Raw genomic sequence first — 22,409 nt, 5'->3', positions numbered from 1 at the left:
GAATGGCACTAGGGACTGGGAGAGACTAAGAGAGACTGGGAAGGGACTGGGATGGACGTGGAAAGGACTGGATTGGGACTGGGAGAGGACTGGGAGGGAAATGGGAGAGGATTGGAAGGGACTGAAAAGAACTGGGTGCGGAGTGGGATGTACTGGGAAAGGAGTGGAATGGGATTGTGAGAGAGTGGGATGGGACTGGGAGGGAGTGGGTGGGATTCAGAGGCACGGGGAAGGAGTGGGAGGGAGTGAGATGGACTGGGAAGGGATCTGGGAAGGAGTGAGCTGAACTGGGAGAGGACTGGGAAGGGGCCTGAGAGGTGTCAGGGAGGGGAATGGGACTGGGAGTTGCTGGGATGGGACAGGGAGGGGAATGGGAGGGACTGCTGGGAAGTGGGAGAGGAATGAGATGGAATGGGAGGGAGTGGAAGGGGATTGGGAGGGAAGGGAAAGGGATCTGGAATGAATTGTGAGTGACTGGGAGGGGACTGGGGACTGGAAGGGGATTAGGAGGGAGTGGGAGGTGACTGGAAGGGGACTGGGATATTGTGGGAGCTAGTGGGATGGACTGGGAAGGATTGGGATGGGGCTGGGTGGGAGTGATAGAGGACTGGGACGGGACTGGAGTTGGACTGGGACGGGACCGGGAGGGACTGAGAGAGACTGGGAGGGGACTGAGATGGATCTGATAAGGACTGGATTGGGACTGGGAGAGGACTGTGAGGGAACTGGGAGAGGACAGGAAGGGACTGGGAGGGGGAGTGGGAGGGATTGAGAGGAACTGGGAAGGACTTGGAGGAGACTGGGAGGGCATTGGGATGGAGTGGGAGTGGGATGGAGTGGGAAGGGGCCTGAGAGGTGTCAGGGAGGAGTGACCTGGGAGGGCATTGGGAGGGAATGGGAAGGGATCTGGAATGGATTGTGAGTGACTGGGAGGGGCCTGGGAAGGTAGTGGGAGGGTGTGAAAGGTCTTTGGGGTGGCCTGGAAGGCATTTGGAGGGGACTGGGATGTACTGGGAGCGAGTGGGATGGACTGGGAAGGATTGGAAGGGGGCTGGGTGAGACTGGGAGGGGATTGGGAGGAAATGGGATCAGACTGGGAGGGACAGAGAGAGACTGGGAGGGGATTGGGAGGGAAGGGGAAGGGATGGGAAGGGGAGTGGGAAGGGGCTGGTAAGGACTGGATTTGGATTGGGAGAGGCCTGGAAAGGACTGAGGAAGACTGGAAGGAGACCAGGAGGGATTGGGTAGGACTGGAATGGGATTGTGAGAGACTGGGAAGGGATTGGGAGTGAGTGGGTGGGATTCAGAGGAACGGGGAGGGAGTGGGAAGGGATCTGGGAAGGACTGAGCTGAACTGGGAGAGGACTGGGAAGGGGCCTGAGAGGTGTCAGGGAGGGGAATTGGACTGGGAGGTGCTGGGATGGGACAGGGAGGGGATTTGGAAAGGATTGTGAGTGACTGGGAGGGGACTGGGCAGGTAGGGGGAGTGTGTGAAAGGTGGTTGGAGTGGCGTGGGAGGGGCCTGGGATATACTGGGAGCCAGTGGGATGGTCTGGGAAGGATTGGGAGGGGGCTGGGTGGGACTGATAGAGGACTGGGAGGAAATGGGAGAGGACTGTGAGGGACTGGAGTTGGACTGGGAAAGGACTCATCCCAGTCCCCTCCCAGTCCTCAGTCCCTCGCAGTCCTGCCCCATTCCTTCCCAGTCCTCTCCCAGACCGTCCCAGTCCCAATCCAGTCCTTCCCAGTGTCTCCCAGTATGCCCCAGTCCCCTTCCAGACTAGGGTGATTGTGAGTGAGTGGGAGAGGCAGGGAGGGGAATGGAGGGAGAGCTGGGAAGTGGGATGGGATTGGGAGGGACTGGGGAGGAGTGGGAGGAGACTGAGAGGGAAGTGGGAAAGGATGAGGGATGGAGTGGAGGGATTGTGAGGGACTGGGATGGCCTGGGAGGGGATGTGGAGGGCCTGGGAGAGAGGGAGAGGGGCATGGGAGTTAGTGGAGGGGACTGGGGTATACTGGGAGATAGTGGAATAGATTGGGAGTGGATTGGGAGGGAATGGAGAGGGATCTGGAATGGATTGTGTGTGACTGGGAGAGGACTGGGGACAGGGAGGGGATTAGGAGGGAGTGGGAGGTGACTGGTAGGGGACTGGGATGGACCTGGAAAGATTGGATTGGGACTGGGAGAGGACTGGGAGGGAAATGGGAGAGGATTGGAAGGGACTGAAAAGAACTGGGTGCGGAGTGGGATGTACTGGGAAAGGAGTGGAATGGGATTGTGAGAGAGTGGGATGGGACTGGGAGGGGTTTGGGAGGGAGTGGGTGGGATTCAGAGGCACGGGGAAGGAGTGGGATGAGTGGGTGGGAGTGAGATGGACTGGGAAGGGATCTGGGAAGGACTGAGCTGAACTGGGAGAGGAATTGGAGGGGGCCTGAGAGGTGTCAGGGAGGGGAATGGGACTGGGAGTTGCTGGGATGGGACAGGGAGGGGAATGGGAGGGACTGCTGGGAAGTGGGAGAGGAATGAGATGGAATGGGAGGGAGTGGAAGGGGATTGGGAGGGAAGGGAAAGGGATCTGGAATGAATTGTGAGTGACTGGGAGGGGACTGGGGACTGGAAGGGGATTAGGAGGGAGTGGGAGGTGACTGGAAGGGGACTGGGATATTGTGGGAGCTAGTGGGATGGACTGGGAAGGATTGGGATGGGGCTGGGTGGGAGTGATAGAGGACTGGGACGGGACTGGAGTTGGACTGGGACGGGACCGGGAGGGACTGAGAGAGACTGGGAGGGGACTGAGATGGATCTGATAAGGACTGGATTGGGACTGGGAGAGGACTGTGAGGGAACTGGGAGAGGACAGGAAGGGACTGGGAGGGGGAGTGGGAGGGATTGAGAGGAACTGGGAAGGACTTGGAGGAGACTGGGAGGGCATTGGGATGGAGTGGGAGTGGGATGGAGTGGGAAGGGGCCTGAGAGGTGTCAGGGAGGAGTGACCTGGGAGGGCATTGGGAGGGAATGGGAAGGGATCTGGAATGGATTGTGAGTGACTGGGAGGGGCCTGGGAAGGTAGTGGGAGGGTGTGAAAGGTCTTTGGGGTGGCCTGGAAGGCATTTGGAGGGGACTGGGATGTACTGGGAGCGAGTGGGATGGACTGGGAAGGATTGGAAGGGGGCTGGGTGAGACTGGGAGGGGATTGGGAGGAAATGGGATCAGACTGGGAGGGACAGAGAGAGACTGGGAGGGGATTGGGAGGGAAGGGGAAGGGATGGGAAGGGGAGTGGGAAGGGGCTGGTAAGGACTGGATTTGGATTGGGAGAGGCCTGAGGAAGACTGGAAGGAGACCAGGAGGGATTGGGTAGGACTGGAATGGGATTGTGAGAGACTGGGAAGGGATTGGGAGTGAGTGGGTGGGATTCAGAGGAACGGGGAGGGAGTGGGAAGGGATCTGGGAAGGACTGAGCTGAACTGGGAGAGGACTGGGAAGGGGCCTGAGAGGTGTCAGGGAGGGGAATTGGACTGGGAGGTGCTGGGATGGGACAGGGAGGGGATTTGGAAAGGATTGTGAGTGACTGGGAGGGGACTGGGCAGGTAGGGGGAGTGTGTGAAAGGTGGTTGGAGTGGCGTGGGAGGGGCCTGGGATATACTGGGAGCCAGTGGGATGGTCTGGGAAGGATTGGGAGGGGGCTGGGTGGGACTGATAGAGGACTGGGAGGAAATGGGAGAGGACTGTGAGGGACTGGAGTTGGACTGGGAAAGGACTCATCCCAGTCCCCTCCCAGTCCTCAGTCCCTCGCAGTCCTGCCCCATTCCTTCCCAGTCCTCTCCCAGACCGTCCCAGTCCCAATCCAGTCCTTCCCAGTGTCTCCCAGTATGCCCCAGTCCCCTTCCAGACTAGGGTGATTGTGAGTGAGTGGGAGAGGCAGGGAGGGGAATGGGAGGGAGAGCTGGGAAGTGGGATGGGATTGGGAGGGACTGGGGAGGAGTGGGAGGAGACTGAGAGGGAAGTGGGAAAGGATGAGGGATGGAGTGGAGGGATTGTGAGGGACTGGGATGGCCTGGGAGGGGATGTGGAGGGCCTGGGAGAGAGGGAGAGGGGCATGGGAGTTAGTGGAGGGGACTGGGATATACTGGGAGATAGTGGAATAGATTGGGAGTGGATTGGGAGGGAATGGAGAGGGATCTGGAATGGATTGTGTGTGACTGGGAGAGGACTGGGGACAGGGAGGGGATTAGGAGGGAGTGGGAGGTGACTGGTAGGGGCCTGGGATGGACCTGGAAAGATTGGATTGGGACTGGGAGAGGACTGGGAGGGAAATGGGAGAGGATTGGAAGGGACTGAAAAGAACTGGGTGCGGAGTGGGATGTACTGGGAAAGGAGTGGAATGGGATTGTGAGAGAGTGGGATGGGACTGGGAGGGCTTTGGGAGGGAGTGGGTGGGATTCAGAGGCACGGGGAAGGAGTGGGATGAGGGGGAGGGAGTGAGATGGACTGGGAAGGGATCTGGGAAGGACTGAGCTGAACTGGGAGAGGACTGGGAAGGAGCCTGAGAGGTGTCAGGGAGGGGAATGGGACTGGGAGTTGCTGGGATGGGACAGGGAGGGGAATGGGAGGGACTGCTGGGAAGTGGGAGAGGAATGAGATGGAATGGGAGGGAGTGGAAGGGGATTGGGAGGGAAGGGAAAGGGATCTGGAATGAATTGTGAGTGACTGGGAGGGGACTGGGGACAGGGAGGGGATTAGAAGGGAGTGGGAGGTGACTGGAAGGGGACTGGGATATTGTGGGAGCTAGTGGGATGGACTGGGAAGGATTGGGATGGGGTTGGGTGGGAGTGATAGAGGACTGGGACAGGACTGGAGTTGGACTGGGAAGGGACTGGGCGGGACTGAGAGAGACTGGGAGGGGACTGAGATGGACCTGGTAAGTACTGGACTGGGAGAGGACTGTGAGGGAACTGGGAGAGGCCAGGAAGGGACTGGGAGGGATTGAGAGGAACTGGGAAGGACTTGGAGGAGACTGGGAGGGCATTGGGATGGAGTGGGAAGGGGCCTGAGCGGTGTCAGGGAGGAGAGTGGCCTGGGAGGGCATTGAGAGGGAATGGGAAGGGATCTGGAATGAATTGTGAGTGACTGGGAGGGGACTGGGAAGGTAGTGGGAGGGTGTGAAAGGTCTTTGGGGTGGCCTGGGAGGGGACTGGGATGTACTGGGAGGGAGTGGGATGGACTGGGAAGGATTGGAAGGGGGCTGGGTGAGACTGGGAGGGGATTGGGAGGGATGGGAAGGGGAGTGGGAAGGGGCTGGTAAGGACTGGATTTGGATTGGGAGAGGCCTGGAAAGGACTGAGGAGAACTGGAAGGAGACCAGGAGGGATTGGGTAGGACTGGAATGGGATTGTGAGAGACTGGGAGGGGATTGGGAGGGGGTGGGATGGACTGGGAAGGGATCTGGGAAGGAGTGAGTGGGTCTGGGAGGGATTGGGTGAGACTGGGAAGGGGCCTGAGAGGTGTGAGGGAGAGGAATGGGCCTGGGAGGTCTTGGGATGGGACAGGGAGGGGAATGGGAGGGACTGATGGAAGTGGGATGGGATTGGGAGGGACTGGTGAGGCGTGGGAGGAGACTTGGAGGGACTGAGAGGTAGTGGGAGGGAAGTGGGAAAGGATGAGGGATGGAGTGGAGGGACTGGGAGGGGGATGTGGAGGGCCTGGGAGAGAGTGATAGGGGCTCGGGAGTTAGTGGAGGGGACTGGGATATACTGGGAGATAGGGGGATGAAGTGGGAGAGATTGGGAATGGATCTGGAATGGATTGTGAGTGAGTGGAATGGCAATAGAAAGGGACTAGGAGGGACTGACAGAGCGGGAGGGGACTGGGATGGAGCTGGAAAGGACTGGATTGGGACTGGGAGAAGACTGAAAAGGACTGGGAGGGCAGTGGGATGTAGTGGGAAAGGAGTGTAATGGGATAGTGAGGGACTGGGAAGGGGTTGGGAGTGAGTGGGTGGGATTCAGAGGAACGAGAAGGGAGTGGGATGGAGTGGGAGGGAGTAGGATGGTCTGGGAAGGGATCTGGGAAGGACTGAGCTGAACTGGGAGAGGAAAGGGAAGGGGCCTGAGATGTGTCAGGGAGGAGAATTGGACTGGGAGGTACTGGGATGGGACAGGGAGGGGATTTGGAAAGGATTGTGAGTGACTGGGAGGGGACTGGGCAGGTAGGGGGAGTGTGTGAAAGGTAGTTGGAGTGGCGTGGGAGGGGCCTGGGATATACTGGGAGCCAGTGGGATGGTCTGGGAAGGATTGGGAGGGGGCTGGGTGGGACTGATAGAGGACTGGGAGGAAATGGGAGAGGACTGTGAGGGACTGGAGTTGGACTGGGAAAGGACTCATCCCAGTCCCCTCCCAGTCCTCAGTCCCTCGCAGTCCTGCCCCATTCCTTCCCAGTCCTCTCCCAGACCGTCCCAGTCCCAATCCAGTCCTTCCCAGTGTCTCCCAGTGTCTCCCAGTATGCCCCAGTCCCCTTCCAGACTAGGGTGATTGTGAGTGAGTGGGAGAGGCAGGGAGGGGAATGGGAGGGAGAGCTGGGAAGTGGGATGGGATTGGGAGGGACTGGGGAGGAGTGGGAGGAGACTGAGAGGGAAGTGGGAAAGGATGAGGGATGGAGTGGAGGGATTGTGAGGGACTGGGATGGCCTGGGAGGGGATGTGGAGGGCCTGGGAGAGAGGGAGAGGGGCATGGGAGTTAGTGGAGGGGACTGGGATATACTGGGAGGTAGTGGAATAGATTGGGAATGGATTGGGAGGGAATGGAGAGGGATTTGGAATGGATTGTGAGTGACTGGGAGAGGACTGGAATGGCACTAGGGACTGGGAGAGACTGGTTGGGGACTGGGATGGAGCTGGAAAGGACTGGATTGGGACTGGGAGGGAAATGGGAGAGGATTGGAAGGGACTGGGAGGGGAGTGGGACATACTGGGAGCTAGTGGGATGGACTGGGAAGGATTGGGTGAGGCCGGGTGGGACTGGGAGTGGATTGAGAGGAAATGGGAGAGGACTGGGACTGGGATGGACCTGGAAAGGACTGGCTTAGGACTGGGAGGGCAATGGGAGAGGACTGTGAGGGGAGTGTGATGTACTGGGAAAGGAGTGGAATTGGATTATGTGAAACTGGGATGGTACTGGGAGGGGAGTGAGAGAGAGTGGTTGCGTCTGGGAAGGAGACTGATAGGTGACAGAGAGGGAATGGGACTGGGAGGGACAGGGAGAGTAATGGGAAGGACTGTTGGGAAGTGGGAGAGGAATGGGATGCACTGGGCTTGGGAGTTAGTGGAGGGGATTGGGATATACTGGGAGATAGTGGAATGAAGTGGGAGTAGATTGGGAGGGAATGAAGAGGGATCTGGAATGGATTGTGAGTGACTGGGAGAGGACTGGAATGGCACTGGGGACTGGGAGAGACTGGGAGAGGAGTGGATGGGCCTGGAAAGGACTGGATTGGGACTGGGAGGGAAATGGGAGAGGATTGGAAGGGACTGAGAGAGGACTGGGTGTGGAGTGGGATGTACTGGGAAAGGAGAGGAATGAGATTGTGAGAGACAGGGAGGGCATTTGGAGGGAGTGGGTGGAATTCAGAGGAATCAGGAGGGATGGAGTGGGAGTAGGATGGACTGGGAAGGGATCTGGTAAGGACTGAGCAAAAGTGGGAGAGGATTGGGAAAGGGCCTGAGAGGTGGCAGGGAGGGGGAATGGGACGGACTGGTGGGAAGTGGGAGAGGAATGGGAGTGAGTGGGAGGGGATTGGGAGGGAATGGGAAGGGATCTGGAATGGATTGTGAGTGACTGGGAGGGGCCTGGGGACTGGGAGGGGATTAGGAGGGAGTGGGAGGGGACTGGGAGGGACTTGGGAGGTGAGTGGAAGGGGAGCGGGACATACTGGGAGCTAGTGGGATGGACTAGGAAGGATTGGGTGAGGCTGGGTGGGACTGGGAGTGGATTGAGAGGAAATGGGAGAGGACTGGGACTGGGATGGACCTGGAAAGTACTGGATTAGGACTGGGAGGGCAATGGGAGAGGACTGGAAGGGACAGAGAAGGACTAGGAGGGGGGGTGGGATGTACTGGGAAAGGAGTGGAATTGGATGGAGTGGGAAGGGATCAGGGATGGAGTGGAGGGATTGGAAGTGACTGGGATGGACTGGGAGGTAGGGGGAGGGGAGTGGAAACGTCTGAAAGGTACTCGGAGGGGCCTGGAAGAGTCTGTGAGGGGATTTGGAAGGACTGTGAAGGGAATGGGAGGGACTGGAAGGGGACTGGGATATGGTGCGAAGAATGGAAGGAACTGGGACGGGACAGGGCGGGAATGGGATTGACTGACAGGGAGTGGGTGGGGACAGGGAGGGGAATGGGATTGACTGACAGGGAGTGGGTGGGGACAGGGAGGGGAATGGGATTGACTGACAGGGAGTGGGAGGGGACAGGGAGGGGAATGGGATTGACTGACAGGGAGTGGGAGGGGACAGGGAGGGGAGTGGGATTGACTGACAGGGAGTGGGAGGGGACAGGGAGGGGAATGGGATTGACTGACAGGGAGTGGGAGGGGACAGGGAGGGGAATGGGATTGACTGACAGGGAGTGGGAGGGGACAGGGAGGGGAATGGGATTGACTGACAGGGAGTGGGAGGGGACAGGGAGGGGAATGGAAAGGGATCTGGAATGGATTGTGAGTGAGTGGGAGGGGACTGGGCGGGAGAGGGAGGGGACTTAGTAGGGACTGGGAAGGGAATGAAAAGGGACTGGGAGGGTCTAAAAGGTAGTTGGAAGGGCCTGGAATGAACTGGGAGGGGACTGGGATGTACTGGGAGCTAGTGGGATGGACTGGGAAGGATTTGGAGGGGGCTGGATGGGACTGATAGGGGATTGGGTGGAAATGGGCGAGGACTGGGATGGACCTGGTAAGGACTGGATTGGGACTGGGTGAGGACTGTGAGTTGTACTGGGAAAGGACTGGAAGGGGAGGGCATGGGAAGGGCCTGGATGGGAACTGAAAGCGATCCTAGTAGGAACTGGGATGGATTGGGAGGGATTGAGAGGGGGTCTGGGAGAGACTGGAGCAGGATTGGGCAGGGACAGGGATGGGATTAGAGAGGGGCTGGGAGAGGTCTGGGAGGGAACTGGGAGGCACTGCAGAGGAATTGGGAGGGACTGGGAAGGATTTGGAGAGGTCTGGAAGGGAACTGGGAGGGGGCTTGATGGGACTGGGAATCTTACCTGGAGGCGCTGGGAGCTGCTCTGGGGGCGCTGGGAGCCTCCTCTGTGCCCTTGCTGCCGTTTGGTCTCCCTCCCCCCTCCCTCCCTCCCGGCGCTGACAGAGCAGGAGGGCCAGAGCCACGCTCTGATTGGCCAGTGGGGCTCGGGCAGAAGCGCTCCCATTGGCTGCGCTGGGCCAGCCCCCCAGTTTGGGAACAGTGCGTCCCAGTTCAGGACCAGTCCCCCCCAGTTTGGGAACAGTGCGTCCCAGTTCGGGACCAGTCCCTCCAGTTTGGGACCAGTCCCCCCCAGTTTGGGAACAGTGCGTCCCAGTTTGGGACCAGTCCCCCCAGTTTGGGAACAGTGCGTCCCAGTTCGGGACCAGTCCCCCCCAGTTTGGGAACAGTGTGCCCCAGTTCGGGACCAGCCCCCCCAGTTTGGGAACAGTGCGTCCCAGTTCGGGACCAGCCCCCCCAGTTTGGGAACAGTGTGTCCCAGTTTGGGACCAGTCCCCCCAGTTTGGGAACAGTGCATCCCAGTTTGGGACCAGCCCCCCCAGTTTGGGAACAGTGTGTGCCAGTTCAGGACCAGCCTCCCAGGGATCAGGGATGGAGTGGAGTGATTGGGAGGGACTGGGATGGCCTGGGAGGGGATGTGGAGGGAGAGAGGGATAGGGGCTTGGGAGTTAGTGGAGGGGACTGGGATATACTGGAAGATAGTGGAATGGAGTGGGAGTGGATTGGGAGGGAATGGAGAGGGATCTGGAATGGATTGTGAGTGACTGGGAGAGGACTGGAATGGCACTAGGGACTGGGAGAGACTAAGAGAGACTGGGAAGGGACTGGGATGGACGTGGAAAGGACTGGATTGGGACTGGGAGAGGACTGGGAGGGAAATGGGAGAGGATTGGAAGGGACTGAAAAGGTCTGGGTGTGGAGTGGGATGTACTGGGAAAGGAGTGGAATGGGATTGTGAGAGAGTGGGATGGGACTGGGAGGGAGTGGGTGGGATTCAGAGGCACGGGGAAGGAGTGGGAGGGAGTGAGATGGACTGGGAAGGGATCTGGGAAGGACTGAGCTAAAGTGGGAGGGGCCTTAGAGGTGTCAGGGAGGGGAATGGGACTGGGAGGTGCTGAGATTGGGACAGGGAGGGGAATGGGAGGGACTGATGGGAAGTGGGAGAGGAATGAGATAGAATGGAACGGGATCTGGAATGAATTGTGAGTGACTGGGAGGGGATTAGGAGGGAGTGGGAGGTGACTGGAAGGGGACAGGGATATTCTGGGAGCTAGTGGGATGGACTGGGAAGGATTGGAAGGGGGCTGGGTGAGACTGGGAGGGACAGAGAGAAACTGGTAGGGGATTGGGAGGGAAGGGGAAGGGATGGGAAGGGGAGTGGGAAGGGGCTGGTAAGGACTGGATTTGGACTGGGAGAGGCCTGGAAAGGACTGAGGAGGACTGGAAGGAGACCGGGAGGGATTGGGTAGGACTGGAATGGGATTGTGAGAGACTGGGAGGGGATTGGGAGGGAGTGGGATGGAGTGGGAAGGGATCTGGGAAGCAGTGAGTGGGACTGGGAGGGATTGGGTGAGACTGGGAAGGGGCCTGAGAGGTGTGAGGGAGAGGAATGGGCCTGGGAGGCCCTGGGATGGGACAGGGAGGGGAATGGGAGGGACTGATGGAAGTGGGATGGGATTGGGAGGGACTGAGAGGTAGTGGGAGGGAAGTGGGAAAGGATGAGGGATGGAGTGGAGGGATTGTGAGGGACTGGGATGGCCTGGGAGGGGATGTGGAGGGCCTGAGAGAGAGTGACAGGGGCTCAGGAGTTAGTGGAGGGGACTGGGATATAGTGGGATGGAGTGGGAGAGATTGGGAATGGATCTGGAATGGATTGTGAGTGAGTGGAATGGCAATGGAAAGGGACTAGGAGGGAGTGGGAGGGGACTGGGGTGGACCTGGAAAGGACTGGATTGGGACTGGGAGAGGACTGGAAAGGACTGAAAAGGACTGGGAGGGCTGTGGGATGTAGTGGGAAAGGAGTGTAATGGCATAGTGAGGGACTGGGAAGGGGTTGGGAGTGAGTGGGTGGGATTCAGAGGAATGGGGAGGGAGTGGGATGGAGTGGGAGGGAGTAGGATGGGCTGGGAAGGGATCTGGGAAGGACTGGGCTGAACTGGGAGAGGACTGGGAAGGGGCCTGAGAGGTGTCAAGGGAGGGGAATTGGACTGGGAGGTGCTGGGATGGGACAGGGAGGGGATTTGGAAAGGATTGTGAGTGACTGGGAGGGGACTGGGCAGGTAGGGGGAGTGTGTGAAAGGTAGTTGGAGTGGCGTGGGAGGGGCCTGGGATATACTGGGAGCCAGTGGGATGGTCTGGGAAGGATTGGGAGGGGGCTGGGTGGGACTGATAGAGGACTGGGAGGAAATGGGAGAGGACTGTGAGGGACTGGAGTTGGACTGGGAAAGGACTCATCCCAGTCCCCTCCCAGTCCTCAGTCCCTCCCAGTCCTGTCTCATTCCTTCCCAGTCCTCTCCCAGACCGTCCCAGTCCCAATCCAGTCCTTCCCAGTGTCTCCCAGTGTCTCCCAGTATGCCCCAGTCCCCTTCCAGACTAGGGTGATTGTGAGTGAGTGGGAGAGGCAGGGAGGGGAATGGGAGGGAGAGCTGGGAAGTGGGATGGGATTGGGAGGGACTGGGGAGGAGTGGGAGGAGACTGAGAGGGAAGTGGGAAAGGATGAGGGATGGAGTGGAGGGATTGTGAGGGACTGGGATGGCCTGGGAGGGGATGTGGAGGGCCTGGGAGAGAGGGAGAGGGGCATGGGAGTTAGTGGAGGGGACTGGGATATACTGGGAGATTATGGAATGGAGTGGGAGTGGATTGGGAGGGAAGGGAGAGGGATCTGGAATGGATTGTGAGTGACTGGGAGAGGACTGGAATGGCACTAGGGACTGGGAGAGACTGGGAAGGGACTGGGATGGAGCTGGAAAGGACTAGGAGGGGATTGGGTCAGAGTGGCAGAGGACTGGGGACTGGGAGGGACTTGGGAGGTGACTGGAATCGGAGTGGGATATACTGGGAGCTAGTGGCATGGACTGGGAAGGATTGGGTGAGGCTGGGTGGGACTGGGAGTGGATTGAGAGGAAATGGGAGAGGACTGGGATTGGGATGGGACTGGAATGGACCTGGAAAGGACTGGCTTAGGACTGGGAGGGCAGTGGGAGAGGACTGGAAGGGACAGAGAAGGACTGGGAGGGGAGTGGGATGTACTGGGAAAGGAGTGGAATTGGATTATGTGAAACTGGGATGGGACTAGGAGGGGAGTGAGAGAGGGTGGTTGGGACTGGGAAGGAGACTGAGAGGTGACAGAGAGGGAAATGGGACAGGGAGGGACAGGGAGGGTAATGGGAGGGACTGTTGGGAACTGGGAGAGGAATGGGATGCACTGGGCTGGAGTAGGAGGGCATTGGGAGGAAATGGGAAGGGATCTGGAATGGATTGTGAGTGACTGGAGGGGACTGGGCCAGAGGGAGCATACTGGGAGGGGAATGGGAAGGTAGTTGGAGGGGCTTGGAAGGGACTTGGAGGGGATTGAGAGGGAGTGGGAGGTGACTGGAAGGGGACTGGGATATTTTGAGAGCTAGTGGGATGGACTAGGAAGGATTGGGAGGGTGCTGGGTGGGAGTGATAGAGGACTGGGAGGGGACTGGAGTTGGACTGGGAGAGACTGAGAGAGACTGGGAGGGGACTGAGATGGACCTGGTGAGAACACTGGGAGAGGCCAGGAAGGGACTGGGAAGGTCTGGGAGGGGACTGGAAGGGATTGAGAGGAACTGGGAAGGACTTGGAGGAGACTGGAGGGCATTGAGATGGACTGGGAGTGGGGTGGAGTGGGAAGGGGACTGGGAAGGAGTGAGTGGGACTGGGAGGGATTGGGTGAGACTGGTAAGGGGCCTGAGAGGTGTGAGGGAGGGGAATGGGCCTGGGAGGTCTTGGGATGGGACAGGGAGGGGAATGGGAGGGACTGATGGAAGTGGGATGGGATTGGGAGGGACTGGTGAGGCGTGGGAGGAGACTTGGAGGGACTGAGAGGTAGTGGGAGGGAAGTGGGAAAGGATGAGGGATGGAGTGGAGGGATTGTGAGGGACTGGGATGGCCTGGGAGGGGATGTGGAGGGCCTGGGAGAGAGGGATAGGGGCTTGGGAGTTAGTGGAGGGAATTGGGATGCAGAGGGAGGGAAGTGGAAGGGACTGCAAGGGAATTGGGAGGGACTGGAGGGATTCGGATAGGTCTAGAATGGGACTGGGAGGGGACTTGTTGAGACTGGGATCCATACCTGAAGGCACTGGGAGCCATCTGGGAAGCACTGGGAGCCATCCTGGAAGCACTGGGAGCTGAACTGGGAGCGCCATTGTGTCCCCTGCCACCATTCTGTCTGTCTCCCTCTCTCCCTCCCTCCCTGGTGCTGTGAGGGGAAAGAGCGGGAAAGCCAGGCTGCGCTCTGATTGGCCAGCGGGGCTTAGGCGGGAAGCGCTCCCATTGGCTGCACTGGGCCCAATTCCCCCACTTGGTGTCCACTTTGGGCCCAGTTCCTACCAGTTTGGGAACAGTTTGTCCCAGTATGGGACCACTTTCCTCCCAAGCCCACCCAGTTCCCTCCCATTTCCATCCCACTGCCCCCCAGGCCCTCCAAATTCTATCCCAATCCTTCTCATTTCCCTCCCAGTCACTCCCAGGGAGCCTGACTGGGTGGAACTGGGAGGGACTGGGATGGACCTGGCTTTGACCAGCAGGGATAGGGCACAGGGTGCAAACTGTCAGGGATTGTCAGGGACTGGGAGGTAATTGGTAGAGACTGGGAGGGAACTGGTTGTGACTGTGTGGGGATAGGGAGAGACTGGGATAGACTGGGAGGGATTGGGAGGAGACTGGGAGGGCATTGGGACGGGCTCGGAGGGAATGGGATGGAGTGGAGGGATTGGAAGTGACTGGGATGGACTGGGAGGTAGGGGGAGTTGAGTGGGAGCGTCTGAAAGGTACTCAGAGGGGCCTGGAAGAGTCTGTGAGGGGATTTGGAAGGACTGGGAAGGGAATGGAAGGGACTGGAAGGGGACTGGGATATGCTGGGAAGAATGGAGGGAACTGGGACAGGACTGGGAAGGACTTGGAGGGGATTTGTGCGAGACTGGGAGGAGATGTGGGAAGGACTTGGAGGGGCTGGAGGTGGACTAGGATAGAAATGGGATGCACCAAGAGGGAGGTGAGAGGGAACTGGGTAGGACTGGGAGAGACTGAGGGGGACTGGAGAGGAACTGGGAGTGACTGGGAGGGAGTGTGAGGCAATTGGGAGGCACAGGGAGGGAACCGATTGGGACTGCCTGGGGATTGGGAGAGACTGGGAGGAACTGAGTGGAACTGAAAGGCCCTTGGGGGCAACTGGGAGGGACTGGGAGAGGATCTGGGGGTTACTGGGCGGGACGGGGAGCGGAACTGGGAGAGACTGGAAGGAGATCTAGGAGGAACAGAAGGAACTGGGATTAGACTGGGAGGGACTTGGAGGGGATTTGTGAGAGGCTGGGAGATGTGGGAGGGAACTGGGAGGGACTGAGATGGAAATGGGATGGGCAGGACTGGGAGGGACCGGAGGGATTTGAGAGGGATTGGGAGGAAACTGGAAGGGACTGCGGAGGAATTGGGATGCAGAGGGAGGGAAGTGGAAGGGACTGCAAGGGAATTGGGAGGGACTGGGCAGGATTCAGAGAGGTCTAAAACGGGCCTGGGAGGGGACTTGTTGAGACTGGGATTCGTACCTGGAGGCACTGGGAGCCATCCTGGAAGCACTGGGAGCTGAACTGGGAGCTGCCATTGTGTCCCCTGCCACCATTTTGTCTCCCTCCCTCCCTCCCTGACGCTGTGAGGGGAAAGAGCGGGAAAGCCAGGCTGCGCTCTGATTGGCCAGCGGGGCTTAGGCGGGAAGCGCTCCCATTGGCTGCGCTGGGCCCAATTCCCCCACTTGGTGTGCACTTTGGGCCCAGTTCTTACCAGTTTGGGCCCAGTTTGTCCCAGTTTGGGACCACTTCCCTCCCAAGCCCACCCAGTCCCCTCCCATTTCCATCCCACTGCCTCCCAGTCTCTCCCAGTCCCCTCCCATTTCCATCCCACTGCCTCCCAGTCTCTACCAGTCCCTTCCCATTTCCATCCCACTGCCTCCCAGTCTCTACCAGTCCCCTCCCATTTCCATCCCACTGCCTCCCAGTCTCTCCCAGTCCCCTCCCATTTCCATCCCACTGCCTCCCAGTCTCTACCAGTCCCTTCCCATTTCCATCCCACTGCCTCCCAGTCTCTACCAGTCCCTTCCCATTTCCATCCCACTGCCTCCCAGTCTCTATCAGTCCCTTCCCATTTCCATCCCACTACCTCCCAGCTCCCCCCAGTCCCCTCCCATTTCCATCCCACTATCTCCCTGCTCCCCCCAGTCACCTCCCAGTCGTTCCCAGTCCTTCCGGATTCCATCCCATTTCCCTGCCAGTCACTCACAGGGAGGGGAACTAAGAGGGACTGGGAGGAACTGGGACTGAACTGGGAAGGACTGGGATGGAACTGGGTGCGATTGGCAGGGACAGGGTGTGGGGTGCAGACGGTCGGGGACTGGGAGGGGATCCGCAAGAGACTGGAATTGACTGTGAGTGGATCTGGGAGGTACTGGGATCGGATCTGGGAGAGACTGAGAGGGGCTGGAAGGGACGGGGAGGAACAGAAGGGACTGGGATCGGATCTGGGAGAGACTGAGAGGGGCTGGAAGGGACGGGGAGGAACAGAAGGGACTGGGATCGGATCTAGGAGAGACTGAGAGGGGCTGGAAGGGACGGGGAGGAACAGAAGGGACTGGGATCGGATCTGGGAGAGACTGAGAGGGGCTGGAAGGGACGGGGAGGAACAGAAGGGACTGGGATCGGATCTGGGAGAGACTGAGAGGGGCTGGAAGGGACGGGGAGGAACAGAAGGGACTGGGATTGGATCTAGGAGAGACTGAGAGGGGCTGGAAGGGACGGGGAGGAACAGAAGGGACTGGGATTGGATCTAGGAGCGACTGGGAGGGACTGGAAGGGATGGGGAGGAACGAAAGGGACTGGGATCGGATCTGGGAGCGACTGGGAGGGACTGGAAGGGATGGGGAGGAACGAAAGGGACGGGGATCGGATCTGGGCGGGACTGGGAGGGATAGGGACGGGGCTGGGATCGACTGGGAGGGACTGGGCCGGTCCGGGCGGTATCTGTGTGGGCCTGGGAGCAGAGGAGAGCATGGGAGCCATCCTGTGAGCACTGTGCGTTGTCCTGGAGCACTGGGAGGTACTGGGATCCATACCTGGAGGCGCTGGGAGCTGAGCTGGGAGCGCTGGGAGCCGCCACGGAGCCCCCTGCGGCCGTTTTGTCTCCCTCCCCCCTCCCTCCCGGCGCCGTGAGGGGAAAGAGCGGGAAAGCCAGGCCGTGCTCTGATTGGCCAGCGGCGTTTGGGCGGGAAGCGCTCAGCCTCTGCGCTCTGGCAGGCTCTGGGGGGTCTCACTCTGGGTTTCGGTGTCCCCTTTGGCTCGGCCCCCCCAGCCACAGCTCCAGGGGTCTGGGGGTATCGAAAGGGCTTTTGGGGGCATCTAAAGGCGTCAGGGGTGAGCTGGAGGGGGTCTGCGGGTATCTAAAGGAGGCCTGTGGCCATGTAGAGGGGTCAGGGACCCTCGTAAAGGGGTCCGTGGGCACCTAGAGTGGGTCTGGCGAGATGCAAAGGTGGAGGCTGTGCTTGCTGTGCAAGGCTGCTTGTGTGTGTGTGCTTTAGGTGTGGTTTGCTCTGGGGTGCAGTCAGTGTGTGCTGCTGTCCAGCCGAAGCACTGCAGAGCTGCTGCTTCTCCTTGCAGCACACGCTCAGAGGACAGGTCCCTGGATTGCAGTGCTGCTCCAATGGCCTGTGGTGGCTGCAGGCAGCCGCGGCCCGGGGAGCCCAAGACTCAGCGTGTGGAAGGGTTGGGAGCAGCCCTGGGTGCCTGCAAGGATTCGGGAGGTGAGCAGAGCAGGTGAGATGGATCTGAGACACCTTTCAGAGCAGCTGCTGTGAGTATCTGGAGTCTTCCTGCAGCGTTGGTGCAGTTAAAGTAGAGAAAGCAGCTCTGGAAGGTTTGTGCTGCATCTTCCATCCAGCTGCGTTCTGCAGCCCCTGGGAAGGTGTTGGTTGGTAGAGCGCATCTGTAGGAGGTGTGAAGGGAGCTGGGGGTCTGTCTGCCTGCACAGGGAGAGCTCAGCTGTCTCTGCTCGTCACAGTGCTAGAGAGCAGCTTTCAGAGCTCCGCAGCGTGCTGGAGCTGCTGCAGGAGGATCAAATGGTGTCTGCCTCCCAGACACAGGGAGAGCAGCGTGGAGCCTCCTCCTGTCTGCTTCGTCCATGTGGCAGCTGTCCTGGCACTTGTCATGCCAGTGGAGTAACTGAGCCATGCCGAGAGAGGGGAGGAAATGCAAAGCAGTGGCCCTGAGACAAATCTCACTCTTCCCACAGGCCCGAGCAGGTCTGAAACCCTGCCACGGAGAGGCACAGGCCCCGCAGCAGTGCCTGCATTTCAGCAGCTGCCCATCGGAGCTAAGCACAGCCTCGGCTCAGAGGTGAGGGCATGGCTGTGAGAGTGCAGCTGTCACCAGCACCTGCTCCTCTCCGTGCTCCAGTGGGGCCAAACGTTTCAGATCCACCGCTCCTCTGGGGACTGCAGCACTGAGGACTAATTTGAGGGTGGGTTTGTGTTGGGTTGGTTGGTTTGGCTTTGGTTGTTTTTTTCCCAGGTGCCAAAGCATCTGGGCCGTCTCTGATCTCACTGATCCCTTTTCTGTCATAAATGAAGCTTTACCAAAAAAGTTACAGTCGTGTCACTTCCAGCCTGATCTGCATGGCTTGAGCAGCCACTGCCAAAGAGCAAAGCCTTTGTCAGGGCTCTCGGAGCAGCTCGTTTGTTGTGTGTGTGAAAAAGGCAACCAAGTGTCAGGGGTTGTCTTTCCCATCTTCTGGTGGGGTGCTCTGACGTGCTTTATTTCTGTCTGGCTGTCACTGGTACGTGTCCCTGGCAGCTCAGGAGCATGTCTGCTGGGCAGTGCTGGGGGCCAGGCATCCCTCCTGTGTGTGCATGGCCCACATGGCAGCACCCTGCAGTCAGAGCTGACTGTGCACTGGAGGTGGAGTGTTGGAGTGGGATCAGCTCAGAGCTCTGCAAGGTCAGTGCATGGCAGTGGAAAATGAAATGCTTTGGCAGTGTTTTTACTGGGGGCATAGGAGCGTGCCCACACCTTCACAGTGTGAGTAACTGAGCTTTGTCCTTGGTTGTTTCACTCTTGGCAGGTTTGCACTTTGCTTTCCACTCCACTGGCCAAGCCAGCCAGATGTGCAGCAGCAGCAGGATGGGCACGAGGGCCCCAGCTGCTGCGGTGAATCCGTCAGCACGGACGCTGGTGCCGCTGCAGCCTGGCCCTGCAGCCTGGCAGGGTGATCTCCTTTGGCTCGGCTCCTGTGGGCTCCAGGTAGGGTTTGTCTGTGTCTGCCAGGAGGGAAGGGTTGAAAAGGAGATTGCTCAGTCAGAGCTCTGACCTAGTAGCTGAAGATTCTGTCCAGTGCAGATGCTGACAGAGCAGCTGGATGAGCAGAAAGCCTCTCGTGCAAACGGCTGTGGAGTGCTTCTCTCTGTTCCCTGCTGCTGGGAGGTGCTGACAGGTTAGGGTTTGCAGGGAGGCAGATCTCGCGGAGAAGGGCTGAACTCACTGTGCAAGGACACTGCACAATCCAGTGTGGATCAAAAGCGAGTGACAACTTTATTTAGTAGCCACACGCTTATATGTGTTACAGATAATTTATGCATACATGTAAGAAGCTAAATGGCTGAATCCCTAAATACCCCATTTGCTCTGCTTGAGTTGTCTGCTGACTCGTCAAGGACAGTGCCTCCCTGGCTAGTTATATTAAATGCTGCCTTTGTTTATTCAATATGTCTTTGTTTCTGTGTGGCCTAGCACAGCCTTAATTTAGTTCCATATACTCATCCTGCTTGCCCACTTCTAAGTCATGTCCATTTTCCTTTAGCCATTCTGCAACAAGGGTTAGTGGAGGGGTGTGAAGAATTTGCAGGGATCTCTAAGGGTCTGCAGACACCTTTGAAAGGTCTGAAGTTGTCTGTAGATGTCTCTAGGGTGCTGCAGGGGTCTGCAGGCACCTCTTAAATGTCTGGAGGGGTCTGTAGCTGTCTGTAGAGGTCTCTAGAGCTTTGTAGAGGAATGTGGGTGCCTGCAGCTGTCTCTAGGGGGGTGTGGAGGTCTGCAGGCACCTTTCAAATGTCTGGAGGGGTCTGCAGAGCTCTGTCAGGGTCTGTAGATTTTGGCAGGGTTCTGTAGGAGTCTCTGGGCAGCTTTTAAAGGTGTGAAGGGGTCTGTAGCTATTTGTCAGGGTCTGAGAGAGTCTGCAGAGGTCTGTAGAGTTGAGTAGGTGTTTGGAGGTTTCTGTGTGGGTCTGTAGGTGCCTGCAGGCATCAGTGAAGGCTCTGGAGGGGTCTGTAGATGTGTGCAGGGGTCTGTTAAATATCTGGAGGGGTCTGGATGGGTGTGGGGAGCTCTGTAGGGGTCTGTATGTGTTTGCAGGCACCTGCAGGGGTCCGTAGATGCCTGTAGGGATTTGCAGGGCTCTGTTAGTTCTCTGTAGAGGTCTGCCTGGGTCTGGAGGTGCCTTTTAATGGGTCTGTGGAGGTCTGGAGGGCTCTGCAGTGGGCTGCAGTGGTCTGTTAAAGGTGTGGAGGGGTCTGTAGGTGTCTGCATTCAGTGAAGGAGTTCTTTGGCTCCAGGACACTTTTGTCCAGTGTCTCTAGAGTGTGACTGTCCCAAATGAGATAGAGGTGCACTGGCAGCGTGTTTGCAGATGGCCCCAAGCTGAGTGGTGCTGGAGAGCAAGCCGAGGGGCAGGATGGCATCCAGGAAACACCTGGGCAGGCAGGGGAGCTGGGCCCAGGCGAAGCTTGTGAGGTTCCAGGAGAGCAAGGGCAGGGTGCTGCGTGTGGGCGGGAGGAAGCCTGCCTGTGCCTGCGGGCTGGGGGCGGAGGCGATAAAGAGCAGCCCTGGGGGTGCTGGGGAGAAGCTGAGTGCGAGCACATGGTGTGAGCTTGCAGGCCAGGAGGAGCCTGTCAGTGTCTGCAGGGCTGTGCAAGCAGCTGTAGGAGTCTGCCCAGGTCTGTAGGTGTCTGCAGGGGTCTTCTAAAAGGCCTGGAGGCTTTTCTGAGTGTGCAGAGGTGTGCGGGGGTCTGGAGGCATCTGTAGGTACCCTTAGGGGCCTGGAGGGCTCTCTGGAAGTCTGTGGAGCTCTCTGGGTGTCTGTGGAGGTGGTTAGGGGTCTGTAGAGGTGTCTGTGGTGCTGTAGGTGTCTCAAAAGGCTGTGAAGGTCTTGAGGTGCCTTGCAAAGGTCTCGAGGTGTCTGTAGAGGTCTGTAGGGGTCTGCAGGGCTCTATGGAAAGGTCGGGAGGGGTCCCTAGAGGTCTCTAGGAGGCTGGAGGGGTGTGCAAGTGTCTGTAGCATTCAGCAGGTGTGTGGAGGTTTCTGTTCTGGGCCCGCAGGTGTCTGCAGGCATCTTGTAAAGGTCTGCAGGGGTCTGTGGAGCTCTGTCAGGCATCTGTTAAGTGTCTGCAGGAATCCATTGAAGGTGTGGAGGGGGCTGCAGGGCTCTGCAGAGGAGGCTGTGGCTGTGTGTAGAGGTCTTAGGGGTGTGAAGAGTTTGCAGGGGTCTGTAAGGGTCTGCAGAGCCCTTGGAAAGGTCTGAAGTTGTCTGTAGGAGTCTGGAGATGTCTCTAGGGCACTGCAGGGCTCTGCAGGGGTCTGCTGCTGCGGGAGGAGTGGGCTGGCGGAGCCACGCCCCCCGGGCTGCGGAGCCACGCCCCCTCCCTGGCCTTTCTTGCCTGGCTCTGGTTGCTGCCTCTTTATTTGCATAACCACACCCCCTTTCCGTAGCCACGCCCCCTCCCCATGCTGCGCCTGGCCCCGCCCTCTCGGCCCGCCCCCGCCCCACAGTAACTAATTATATGGTGACAGATTTGGAGCTTCCTTTGGAGGAGTAGTTCAGGAGGTGGCTGCTGATTGGTGGATTGTGATGGGCGTGGTTTGCCGCTTGTTCTGCCTCCCTCATTTGCATACATTTCAATATCAGGCTCTGCCTTTGAGTACCTTGAAGATGTGTTGGGGGTTGGGGAGGGGTTACCAGGAGGGTCAGCAGCTGATTGGTGGATCCTGTGGGGGCTGTGGGCATGGTCACCCCTGTGCCCCGCCCCCTCATTTGCATAAACGAAGGCAGGGTCCACCTGGCGGAGTTTGGTGCTTTATTGGGCGGGGGGAACTGGTTAGGACGGGGAGGGTCAGCAGCTGATTGGTGCGTCCTCTGGCGTGGGCGGGGCCTGCCCCTGCCCCGCCCCTCCGAAGTGCTCGATGGTCTCCAGCACAGCCCCAGCAGCTCCAGGAAGGAGGAGACCTCCCCCCGCAGGCCTCCAGCCCCCCGGGAGACCCAGAGCCTGCGGGGGGAGGGCTCAGGGACCCCCAGACCCTCCCAGGGACCTCCAATAACCTCCCAGGGACCTCTGATGACCTCTCGGGGACCCCCAGACCCTCCCAGGGACCCTCAGACCCTCCTAGGGACCACCCAGGGACCCGCAGACCCGCCCACTGGCCTCCCAGAGACCCCCACTCACCTCCTTGTATGCCCCCACTAATCCCCCAGCCCCTCCCCGTCCCCGCCCAGCGCCCCCCAGTGCCCACTCAGGCCCTCAGCTTGTCCCCGCAGCACTGCAGCCTGGCCTGGGGGCGCTGCTGAGGCCTCCCCCAGGGCCGGGCTGGGGGCTGCAGGCCTGGGCCCAGCGCCCTCAGTGCCACCTGTGCCAGGCCAGCAGGCAGCGGCAGCAGCACCTCCCTGGCAGGGCAGGTCAAGGAGCCTCGGGGGAGGGACCCCAGCACCCCCCAGCGTCCCCCCAGTCCCCTCCCACTGCTCCCAGTCCCCCCCAGGCACCCCTGGGACTCTCTACGGCACCCACAGACCCTTCCCCTCCCCCCCCAGCCACCTCTGACCCCCGTCAAAACCTCACCCGGGGACCCCCATGACACCCCCAGACCCTCCCTCTGCTCCACTGCCCCC

The 22,409-nt window shown here is 59.3% G+C and overlaps 1 protein-coding gene and 1 long non-coding RNA gene across 8 annotated transcripts in view; one reads left to right on the top strand and one right to left on the bottom strand.

Moving 5' to 3' along the window:
- LOC135186458 (uncharacterized) overlaps positions 1-19,238 on the top strand; it is a 40,557-nt gene extending 21,319 nt beyond the window's left edge. For 2 of the 7 annotated variants that reach the window (XR_010306903.1, XM_064164088.1), the window contains 3 exons: positions 17,141-17,283; positions 17,772-17,875; positions 18,600-19,238. Coding sequence is in view for 4 of the 7 variants with exons in the window: in XM_064164088.1 (XP_064020158.1) it covers positions 17,141-17,283; positions 17,772-17,875; positions 18,600-18,689 (337 nt within the window). In the remaining 3 variants the exon portion in view is untranslated. Of the gene's footprint in view, positions 1-16,481; positions 16,584-17,140; positions 17,297-17,771; positions 17,876-18,331; positions 18,476-18,599 lie in introns of those variants that run through there. The other 5 variants (XM_064164085.1, XM_064164086.1, XM_064164084.1 and 2 more) reach the window with 5 other exon arrangements.
- A 2,342-nt stretch (positions 19,239-21,580) lies between these two features.
- Positions 21,581-22,402, bottom strand: LOC135186461 (uncharacterized). Its single transcript, XR_010306945.1, has 2 exons — positions 21,898-22,402; positions 21,581-21,835 (listed from the first exon to the last, which is right to left on the bottom strand). It is a non-coding gene; the product is annotated as an uncharacterized LOC135186461 (long non-coding RNA).
- Between the last annotated feature and the right edge of the window lie 7 nt (positions 22,403-22,409).

Source organism: Pogoniulus pusillus, chromosome 25 (genome assembly GCF_015220805.1).
Source record: "Pogoniulus pusillus isolate bPogPus1 chromosome 25, bPogPus1.pri, whole genome shotgun sequence".
In the NCBI taxonomy this organism is placed as follows: Eukaryota; Metazoa; Chordata; class Aves; order Piciformes; family Lybiidae; genus Pogoniulus; species Pogoniulus pusillus.
This window is presented reverse-complemented; position numbering and strand designations above follow the sequence as displayed.